Source organism: Tupaia chinensis, unplaced genomic scaffold (genome assembly GCF_000334495.1).
Source record: "Tupaia chinensis unplaced genomic scaffold, TupChi_1.0 Scaffold000067_1, whole genome shotgun sequence".
Classification (NCBI taxonomy): Eukaryota; Metazoa; Chordata; class Mammalia; order Scandentia; family Tupaiidae; genus Tupaia; species Tupaia belangeri.
In genome coordinates, this window is record NW_006159526.1 from 3,127,179 (window position 1) to 3,138,352 (window position 11,174).

General features: G+C 54.9%; 1 protein-coding gene across 1 annotated transcript in view; it reads left to right on the forward strand.

Annotated features, from left to right (window-relative positions):
• Positions 1-207: 207 nt before the first annotated feature.
• The window catches only part of MARK4 (microtubule affinity regulating kinase 4), a gene marked incomplete at both ends in the record, with an annotated part of 32,540 nt that continues 21,573 nt past the window's right edge, over positions 208-11,174 (forward strand). Inside the window, 7 exon segments of the mRNA XM_027766933.1 lie at positions 208-408; positions 2,628-2,681; positions 2,815-2,863; positions 3,469-3,534; positions 3,620-3,721; positions 4,773-4,816; positions 10,237-10,473. Of these exon segments, the coding sequence (XP_027622734.1) occupies positions 208-408; positions 2,628-2,681; positions 2,815-2,863; positions 3,469-3,534; positions 3,620-3,721; positions 4,773-4,816; positions 10,237-10,473 (753 nt within the window).

The window sequence follows — 11,174 nt, forward strand, 5'->3', positions numbered from 1 at the left end:
ATGTTGGGGGTCCCGGGCACTGTGGAGTCTGGGGTCCCCAGGGCTTTTGTTCTTGGGGGGCACATTTTTGTAGTGAGAGATGAAGGGCTCTAAGGCCTCGCTGTTTCCTGTGACCTGAGTTTGCAAAGGCCCACGGGGGGGGACTGGTAGCCTGACTGGTGTTAACTGCTCCAGCCCAGGTGGGCTCACACTCCGTCTCCCCACCAGCATGGCACCTTGGGCAGTGGCCGCTCCTCAGACAAAGGGCCGTCCTGGTCCAGCCGCTCCCTGGGTGCCCGCTGCCGGAACTCCATCGCTTCCTGCCCTGAGGAGCAGCCACATGTGGGAAACTACCGCCTGCTGAGGACCATCGGGAAGGGCAACTTCGCCAAGGTCAAACTGGCTCGGCACATCCTCACGGGCCGGGAGGTGAGTGGGGGGCTGGCCTCAGCGGAGGTCGGAAGAGGTTGGGGTGGGCTCTCCCCCCTGCCCTCTCACGGTCTGCGACCTACACAGAAAAGACACCAGGCCCTGATGGATTTATGGGCAAATTCTAATAAGCATTCAGATTTTATGGCAATCCTTCCAGGGACTCAAGACAGAGGTTCCACTGCCCGGCTGACTTCATGTGCCCGTTTGGCTTCAGAGCAAAAGCAGACAGGGAACAAAATGACAAGCCGATCTTACTTGTGACTGTAGATACAAAAATCTGAAAATATTAGCAGATAGAATCTGGCAGACCCATGAAAGAAAGCCCTGTGATGACAAAGCTGGGTTTATCCCAGGAATGCGGAGTTCTTTTCCATTTGACAATTTATTCATGTACTTCACCACAGTCACAGATAAAAGGAGAGGAGCCATATGATCGTCTCAATATTGGCATAAAAAGTGTTTGACAAAATTGTAAAAGAGTCGTTCGTGAGAATATGAAGAAAACGAAGAGACCCTCTCCCCCACAAAGAACACGGTCTTCCCATACGTGGCTCTCGTACACGTTCCCGGGGGTTCTGGGAAGACCGGCCTCTGAGGGATCAAGGCCTCCGGGAGAAGACTTTGTAATCTGCTGAATTAACAGTAGATCTGGGGAGGGGAAGCCAAAATCCTGTGGGCAAACTAGACCTAGGGCCAGATAAGAGCTTTCAAGGACACTGGCTGCTGAAAAACTTGCTGTTTTATCCTAATGCGTGATTCAGAATAAAAACTGAACTACATTGTAAACCAAGTATACAAAAGTTCAATAGTGTTCTGATTTTTCTCCGATGGCATTACCTCAAGCTCTTTTTAAAAAAATAATTACTTATTTAATTTTATTTACTATTATTATTATTGGTTTTAGTTCACCAGAGAGAGAGAGACAGGGAAAGTGAGAGAACAAGCCACCAAGCCCAGTCCTCAAACCTCAGTTGGCCTTGTGGGAAGTCTAGTGCCTTAACCACCACACCCCCTGCCAACCCCATCTCAAGCTCTTGTGAATATACATATGTGGGGGCCAGCTCTGTGGCCTGGTGGTTAAGGCAGCTGGATCCCATGTGGCCAACTGTGTGGCTTGAATCCAGACCCAATAGCTTGAAAAACACACCAAGCACATGTGCGTGTGTACCCAAAATCCCAAAAGGAAGGGAAAATGGAGGAGACAGGATTATGAGATGACCGTACCTCGTGCGGGGTGCTTTCTCCTCTCCCTCTCTCTGTGTCTGTCTGTCTCTCTTTGGCAAGCACACGTGTCCTCTGACCAAAAAAAAAAAAAAAAAATGTGTATGTGTGTTTAAGTTTTAAGTGTTAAGAGGTAGACTCGTATCAGGCCATGGAAGGAAGCTCAGATCTGGGCCACTGCTTGCTAGCTGTGTCACCCTAGCCAAGCGCCTGGGCCACTCTGTGCCTTGCTTTCCCCTTGTGTAAGAAGGCAGTAATTGGACCAGCAGTTAGCGTAATGGCTATGTCGCTGGACTCCCATGAAATCAACCACGGTTCGAGTCCTGGACCCGGTGGCTTCATCTCACACCGGGCTTGTGTGTGTGCGTGCCCAAGATCCCGAGAACAGAATGGAAGAGGAAGGATTGCGGCATGGCCATTCCCCCGGGGAGTGATTTCTTGCTTTCTGTCTCTCTGTCTCTCTCTGTCTTTCTGGCGAGCGCACACCCCCAACAGCAAAAAATCTCTCAAAAAAAAAAAAAAAGTGGTAATTATCCTGCACCTGGTAGGGCAGGGCTGAGAGAGGCTGAGGGCTCCCCGAGCGCGCCGCCCAGGGCCTGGTGCGTGCAGAGGCTCAGTAGCCTGAGCTCCAGTTAGAATTTATCGTTTCTCAGCTCTTACATTCAAGACAAAGATGTGATGGTGAGTGACCAGAGGCGCCCTCCCAGGGGCCCCCAGAGTCTTGGTCACCCGCGCACATACCCGATAGACCAGGAGCAGCCTCACGCGGGCCCTGCCGTGGAATGGGGGTGTTCCCCTGCAGAAGCCAAGCTGGCGCTGGATATGGATCTGCGTGTGCAGAGGCCCTGAGGCCCAGGTTCCCCGTCCAGAAGGAATGGTCCAGATTGAGGGCCTTTCCGGGAGAAAGGCCAGAGGAAGGACGTCGAGGTAGTTTGATGTGGGGCCTTCTCCCAGGTCACAGGTTTGACCTTTGTGCTTCCTTGCTCCACCTCTAGGTCGCCATCAAGATCATTGACAAAACCCAGCTGAACCCCAGCAGCCTACAGAAGGTGAGGCCTGAGGCAGGAGCAGGGGCAGGGTGCCCAGGACAGCGGCAACCTGCCTGGCACCCCTGCCGGGGCAAGGGGTCCCCTGGACCGCCCACCCTCACTCTTCTCTGTCTTCCTTTCTGGCTGGGCCCAGCTGTTCCGAGAAGTCCGCATCATGAAGGGCCTGAACCACCCCAACATCGGTGAGAGGGGAGGGTGGGCTCCCGTCCACCTGGGCCCTGGGGAAAGGAGAGGCAGCAGAGGGGGCTCGCAGTGGGGAGACCTGGTTTGTCACAATGTCGTCATTGCTGTGTGACGTTGGGCAAGTCACTGAACCTCTGGACCTCAGCTTTCTCAAAGTGGAGGTAATAAGAGGGCCTACCTCAAGGTCTCTGCAAGGACTGGGTAGGATCATGCTTCCAAACGCTTAGTTCCAGGCGGAAGTGTCTGGTCACCATCGTCAGCAGGTCACCTTCGCCGTTAGGCAGTGGGGAGAGCGAGGGTCTTCACTGAGAGAAGCAGGGTCTAGCCGCCCAGGTGTGGCCACAGCCTTTGTGTGTCCGTCCCTTCACTCAGCAAGCATGTGTTGAGGGGCTGCTAGGTGCCAGGTGCTGGGGACACTGCAGGGATGCCGACATAGCCCAGGCCTCAGTGAGTGGCTATTCTTGTGGGAGGGTGGCCAGGGTGGTTGGGGGGAGCCGAAGAGCCTGGACAGTCCCATCAGCAGGGAGCCCTGAGGGTCCTGTAGACAGGGAGTTTCCAGGACAGGTTGGGGGTGTCTTCCCACATAACCCCTTCCTCATTGCAGTGAAGCTCTTCGAGGTGATCGAGACCGAGAAGACGCTGTACCTGGTGATGGAGTATGCCAGTGCTGGTGAGGCCCACCCCGCGCTCCCGCCCCCATGCCCCCTGCCCGCACCCCCCACCCCACCTCGACCGCTCCGGCCTCTGCCCTGCAGGAGAAGTGTTTGACTACCTCGTGTCCCACGGCCGCATGAAGGAGAAGGAAGCTCGAGCTAAGTTCCGACAGGTCAGGGACGGGGCTGGGAGCCGGGGACTGTGTCCCTGGGGAGCAGGGCTGGTGGTGGCTGAAATTGGGGGGCAGGGAGGACATGCAGATGCGGGTCTGCAGATGTCGGGGTGCAGGTATGCGGGTGAGCTGGGCAGGCGGGAAGGTGTCCAGGCACACAGGTGTGAGGGAGCCCGTGTGTGTGAGTGTGTAGGTGTGTGAGTCAGGGTGTGTGGGAAGTGGGTGTGCAGGTGCCCAGGTAGGCAGGTGAGGAGCTGTATGGGTGGGGGTGTGTGGCAGGCCCAGTGGCCGAGGGGCTTGGGGTGGGTGTGGATGTAGGGAGGAAGAATCTGAATTGTGGGTGTGCACAAGTATGGCAGTGTGGATCCCCAGACTTGTCAGAGTGTGAGCAGGGCCGAGGAGTGGGGGTGAGCAAGAGGGTGTGCAGGTGCCCAGGTGAGCGACTAAGGTGTATGGGTGTACAGGTCTGTGGTGGTGAGGGTGCCCCAACGCCAATGAGCATGCGGGTGTGAGGGTGTGCAGGCGGGCGAGTGAGAAGGTACAATAGTGCCAGTCGTGTGCATAAGCGGGCACACAGGGGAGGGCATGTGCGTGCAAGGGCGTGTGTGTGAGGGTGTGTGCGTGCGAGGCTGTGTGTGCGTGAGAGTGTGTACATGATGGTGTGTGCATGTGAGGGCGTGTGCGTGCGAGGGCATGTATGTGCTAGGGCGTGTGTGTGCTAGGGCATGTGCGTGTGAGGGTGTCATTTGGGACTGCAGATTGCCCTGACGACTATCCTGGTGTAAGGGGTGTCAGCCCGGGCAGTTGGAGCTGCAGGTCTGTCTTCAGGTGTGTGACGTGGGAGTTTCCAGGATGGACATCGGGGGTGGCATTTGGGCTGTGATGTCAGGAGCTGTCTCGCAGTGGAGGCGTGTCTGTGCGTGTTTTTCTGTGACCGAATCAGGGTGTGAGGCCCCCAGGTGACCTGTGCCCGGGAAGGCCTGGGGTCCCAGTGCTTGGTTGTGAGTGGAGTCGCAGGGCCACCGAGGGAGGCTGCGGCCGTCTGTGGTGGTACGCATGCTCACCTTCCCCCCTCCCCCCAGATCGCTATTGCCACAAGAAAACCATGGTACACAGGGACCTGAAGGTAAGCTCCCCACTCTGTGACCCAGGGTCCTGCGTCTCCCCAGCCCTGCCCTACCCCTTCAGGGTCCTCCGTGCAACCCTGTCTCTCTCGAGCTGTTCTGTTTGTTAAGGGTTTTGCCATAGGGCACGTGTGCTCACCAGAGACAGACAGTGAGGGCGAAAGTGAGAAATCACCTGCTGGGGAGGTGGCCATGCCTCAGTCCCTGTCCTCCATTCTCTCAGGGTTTGGGGCACATACGCACGTGTGCCTGGTGTGATTTTCTTTTTTTAAAGATTTACTTATTTATTTAATTCCATCTGTTGTTGTTATTGTTTAACTTGATCAGAAAGAAACAGAGAGAGAGAAAGGGAAAGCAAGAGAGGAAGCCACCAGGTCTGAGACTTGAACTGTGGTTGACCATGTGGGAGTCTAGCGCTTTAACCACCATGCCACCTGCCAGCCCTACGCCCAGTGTGATTTTTAAACTACCAAGTCCAGGATTTGAACTATGGTCGGCCTTGTGGGAGTCCAGCACCTTAATCACTATGCCACCTGTTGTCCTACCTCCCTCCCCCCGCCACCGAGCTTTCTTTAAATTTATTTTATGTGAGAGGGAGGGCAGAGGAAGGCACCCCTGACGGTCTTCACTCCACAGTGCAGCCTTAGCTCCCACCATCAGGATCACCCGTGCTCTCACTCGGGGTGCACAGGGAGAACTCAGGACCCGAACCTGGGTCCTTCCCATGTGGCCTCGGCATCGCGGAGTACATCGTGTCACTACCATTGTGTCCCGCCATGCCACTGCCGCTCTTTCGGGCAGATGCTGGGCTGGCAGACCACACGAGGCTGGCAGGGGTGGAGCTGGGATGGGAGGAGTGAGGAAAGGGAAGGAAAGAAAATGCCCGAGATCGGCCTGGCGGCTGCATGGGCATCTTCATCACCAGATGGGATTCAGAGCTCGTCATTCTCAGAGCCTTGGGGCCTTGGTGTTCTAAAGTCAAAACATCGGGGATCCTTGAGAATTGAGATTCTAGAGCCTCCGAGTCCACTGCCTGTGGGACTTGGAACCTAGGCACCCTAGAACTTGAGACGGTCCTCTGAGGGCAAAGCCGCCGTGCCCTGCACTGCGGACCCGGCTGCCTGTCGGGGCTGCAGGAGAGCGGCCCCCTCAGGAGCTGTGTTTTCAGGGGTCCCCATCCGCCTCCCACTAAGAGAACTACGTCTCAGGACTTCCCATCCTAAGGCCAGATAGATGTCTTGCAGCCAGTTTGTGAGCACCTACTGTGTGCAGGGCTGCGTGGGAGTGCAGAACTTCCAAGCCACATGAATAGGTCCTTTGTAAAGTGCAGTAGAAATGGAATATAAAAGGGCCAGCAGGTGTCATAGAGGTTAAGGCACTAGAACCGCATGGCTAACTGCACAGTTCAAGTCCTGGACCCGGCGGCTTGAAAACCATGCTGGTCGTGTACGTGCATGCCAAAAATCCCGAGGGGAGAATAGAGAAGAAGGGATGATTATGTGGGAGTCCAGCAACGTAGCCATTACGCCAACTGCTGGTCCCATAGAAGCCCTATTTTTTAAATTGGTATTAGATTCAAATGATACTGGGCAGGTTCTGGGTTCACACCCAGACACCTCCCTGAACACACCAGGTGTACATGCACCCGTGAGTGAGGCTGGCCGAACTGGGATGGATCATAGCGCTAGGACTCCTTTTGAGGTTCTAGTTCTTTTTTTAAATTTTTTTTTTTAAGAATTATTTTATTTAACTTTATTTGTTTAAATTTGACCACAGAGGGCCAAAGAGAGAAATAAAGAGAGAAAGTGAGAAAGCAAGCTGCCAGGTCTGGGATTTGAACCGTGGTCAGCCATGTGAGAGTTCAGTGTCCTTAACCACCATGCCACCTGCTGGCCCCTGGAGGTTCTATTTCTGTCTCTGCCTCTCTGTCTCTCTCATTAATAAGAGAAAGAAATAACTTTTTTAAAAAATATCTAATTTTTTTTTAGAATTATTTTAATTAACTTTATTTACTTATTTTTTATAGAGGGACAGAGTGAGAGAGAGAAAGAGGGAAAGTGAGAAAGCAAGCTGCCAGGTCCGGGACTCGAACTGTGATTAGCCATGTGGAATCCAGCACCCTTAACCTACCAGACCACCTGCTGGCCCATGGAGGTTCTATTTCTGTCTCTATCTCTCATTCATAAGAGAAATAACTTTTTTTTATAAATTTTATTTATTCATTCATTCATTTATTTTAATTTGGACAGAGGGAGAGACAGAGAGAAAGGGAAAGTGAGAAAGCAAGCCACCAGGTCCAGGTCTTGAACCGTGGTTCGCTATGTGGGAGTGTCCAGCGCCTTAACCACTGTGCCACCTGCTGGCCCCAAGAGAAATAGCTTTCTAAAAAATGTATGTATTATTTTTAAAAATTTGACCAGAGCAAGTGAGCAAGAGAGAAAGAGAGATTGCATGCAAAAGTGAAAAAGCAAACAGCCAGGTCCAGGACTTGAAACATGGTTGGCCATGTGGGAGTCTAGCACTTTAACCACCATGCCACCTGCCAGACCCAAGGAATAACTGAAAAAAATACTTAAACCCCCACTAGCAAATTGCTGTAGGAGGGACCAGCAGGTGGTGTGGTGGCTCGAAAATCATGCCGGGTGAATGTGTGTGCGTGCCCAAAATCCCAAGAGGAGAATGGAGGAGAAGAGATTGTGGTGTGGCCAGCCCCCCGGAGGGTGATTTCTCACTTTCCCTCTCTCTGTGTCTCTCTGTCTCTCTGGCAAACCCACATGCCCTATGGCAAAAATCTTTAAAAATAAAAATTGGGGGTAGAAGTTTCTAAAGCCTTGCTGTCCCTGTGGAACAGCTGATAAAGATTAACCCGGAGCTCGCACGCCCCCGGTGGAGGATCTTGGGAGTGGCTAAAATGAATTTTGGGGTCCTGTTAGTGTACCAGGGAACTACCCATATGTAAGGCTGAGCTGGATTGGGGAGCCTCAGTTCTAGGAAGGGAAATGATACCCCTGTGTACAACAGACACTGATAGGCTCAGGTTTGGGGAAGAACTCTAAAGGGGGGCTGTGAATTTCAGCCCCCTGTCCGGTAAGGGTGGTATAGAAATAAACCAGCAGGTGAGGAGACCCTTGAGGAGGCCACAGATGCTGGCAGCCTGAGCCCAGCGAGGATCGCATTCAAGATGCCCTGACATAGGCGATCCTTTGAAGGGTGGCGTGTGCACCTGTTGATGGTTGGAAGGCTGGAGGAGGGCCAGCTAGAGGTGCAGCCCGGATGCACCTGTGTGGGAGGGGCTTCCCTGTACACACGAGACCCGCGCATGCCCCAGTGACCCAGGCCGGCAGAGGCTGGGGTGGACAGAAGTGAGAAGACCCTACTGGGGGTGCCTTTTTCTCTCTCTGTGTGTCTCTCTTTCTCTTATGGAAGAAAAAGGCTGGAAGGGGCAGAATGCTGGCACGTCCTTGTGGGCTCAGGCTGTGCAGCTTCCAGCCTTGCCTGCTTCTTGCCAAGGGCGTGAGTCTCCCTGAGCCTCAGTTTCCTCATCTGTGACGTGGCCACGTGTTCACAGACACACACCTCGTAGCAGTGCAGAGCCTGCCCCAAGGGCTGACCGCGTCCCGGGTGCCCTTCCGAGCACTTTGCACTCGACCCCAGGGCCGCCTGCGAGGCAGGCACTGAGGTTGCCCTCCATGACACACCTGGCACACCGCCCAAAGCTACACGATGAGCGAGGCTCGGAGCCGGGATTCTTCCAGAATCTGCACCCTTAACCCCACAGTAGGCGGTCACTCAGTTTTTACTATTTTAGTTTGTGCCATAGGGTACATGCACTTGCCAGCGGAAGGGGGGTGGGGAGAGAGAGAAGGTGAGAAATCACCCCCAGAGCAGTGGTCACACTGCAGTCCCTTCTCCATACTCCTTTCGGGGTTTGGGGCACACATGCACATGTACTTGGCCTGATTTTCAAGCCACCAGGCTCTGGATTTGGCCATGTGGGATCCGGCACTTCAACCACCACGGCAGCCACTCTTAGACGCCCTAGTCCACAGGGTCTGAGGCTGGCACATAGGAGGTACGCAGCCAGGATTAGGTAGCGACTGTCTCCTCTTTATGGGTCTTAAGCGGTCAGGGCTTTTTTTGTTTTTCCCTGTGGGGAACTGAGTCTCAGAGGAGCAGACCTGAGCTCTGAGCACCACTGGGGTCGTGGTACTGCACGGGCTCATGGGTGCAAGGCACCGTTGAGAAAGCGATGGCTGGGAACCAGCAGTTAGCGTAATGGCTATGTCGCTGGACTCCCACGTAGTCGACTGCGATTCGTGTCTCGGGCCTGGGGGCTTAAATCTCACGCCAGACGTGTGTGCGTGCATGCCCAAGATCCCGAGAGGAGAATGGAGGAGAAGGGATGGCGTGACCATCCCCCCTGGGGGGTGATTTCTCGCTTTCTGTCTCTATGTCTCTCTCTCTGTCTGGCGAGTGCACACACCCTATAGTGAAAACCTCTCAAAAAAAAAAAAAAAGAAAGAAAGAAAGAAAGAAAGAAAGAAAGCGATGGTTCATTTCATCCTCAGACTGCCCATTCTGGCCCCTTCTGTCGCTATAATAGACCGTAGCCAAGTCTGGGTAACTTGGTAAGGTGGAGGTTTTTCCAGCTCGTGGTTTGGAAGTACACAGTCTAGGGGCCACATCAAGTGGAGCTTTCTGACTGCTCTGTCTGGGGGCGCACATGCCTCTGTCTGTGTGTCTCTGCGTCTCTGCTCTGGACTCTCGTTCTCCTTGTAAACCCACCAGGACTCAGTGGTGAGGGCCCGCACTAACAACCTTAATCCTCCTCTCCTCCCAACGGCCCCACCTCTGTATGCCATAGTGGGAATAAGTTTTCACCCTCTTTTTTTAATTTTGGCTGTAGGGCACATGCACTCACTGGAGAGAAACACAGACAGACAGAGGGAAAGTGAGAAATCACCCCCCAGGGGGACGGCCACGCCGCTATCCCTTCTCCATTCTCCTCCTGGAATTTTGGGCACACACACAAATGCACCCAGGGTGTTTTTCAAGCCGCCAGGTCTAGGACTTAAACCACGGTCAGTCGTGTGGGAGTCCAGTGCCTTAACCACCACTCCGTGTGCTGACCCCAAGTTTTCACCCACTTGATCCCATCACAGCCATATCTCGACATGCGAATGCTGGGGGCACCTTGAGACCATCGCAGTTCCCTGCGAGGGAGGGTCTGAGATTACCCACACTCTGTGGGTGAAGAAACGGTCCAAAGAGGTCACGTCCCCGCCCAAGGTCACACAGAGAGGAAGGAACCAGAGCTGTGTCAGTCTGGGCAGGCTGCCCCAGGGCGCACGCCCCCCATCCAACACCCCCGTCCACACAGGCTTGGCCCTGAGCCCCAGCTCTGTCCTCTCTCCTCCCACAGGCCGAGAACCTCTTGCTGGACGCCGAGGCCAACATCAAGATCGCCGACTTCGGCTTCAGCAACGAGTTCACGCTGGGCTCGAAGCTGGACACGTTCTGCGGGAGCCCCCCGTACGCCGCCCCGGAGCTGTTCCAGGGGAAGAAGTACGATGGGCCGGAGGTGGACATCTGGAGCCTCGGCGTCATCCTGTACACCCTCGTCAGCGGCTCCCTGCCCTTTGACGGGCACAACCTCAAGGTGCCGGGCCAGGCTGGGTACAGGGGACCTCGCTCCCACAAGCAGGCATGCCGGGGCGGGCTTCAGGGAGATGCTTTGCAGCCAGCAGGCGTGGGTTCAAACCCAGGCTCACCCACCCACCCAGTCAGTGTTTACCGGCCACTCCTGAGTGTCCGCGTGAGAAGCCCAGATCCCGCCCTCCTACCGTGCAGCACGGGCGAACCTTGCAGGGTGACAGGCCAGTCACCAAAGGCCAGCGAGTGTGTCGTTCCGACTGAGAGGCGTGCAGGACAGGCACACCAGGGAGACGGGGAGCAGGCGCGGCCGGGGAGCGGGGTGCACGGCCCAGGGCACGGGGTTTCCTTCGAGGTGGTGGGACGAGTGCACGCCTCATGACTATTCCAGAAGCCAGCGAACTGTCCGCCTAGAACAGAAAGTCCTCGTCCTCGCGCGCCGCGTTCCAGCAGCAGAGGCAGGACAGGACAGGACAGTCGCAGATAGATGTTATGGTCCACGCTGGTGGCAGCTGTCACGTCAGGGCCCTGCAGAGGCAGGAAGTGTGGGGGCCGTAGTTCCCCTTTTTGTCTTTGAACTTTCTGTTTCACAACATTGTCAGTGTCCATAAAAGTTTAAGTGTGAGGACCAGCAGGTGGCAGATTGCGTAATGGCTGTCACTGGACTCCCACGTAGTCAACCGCGGTTCAAGTCCCAGACCCGGTGGC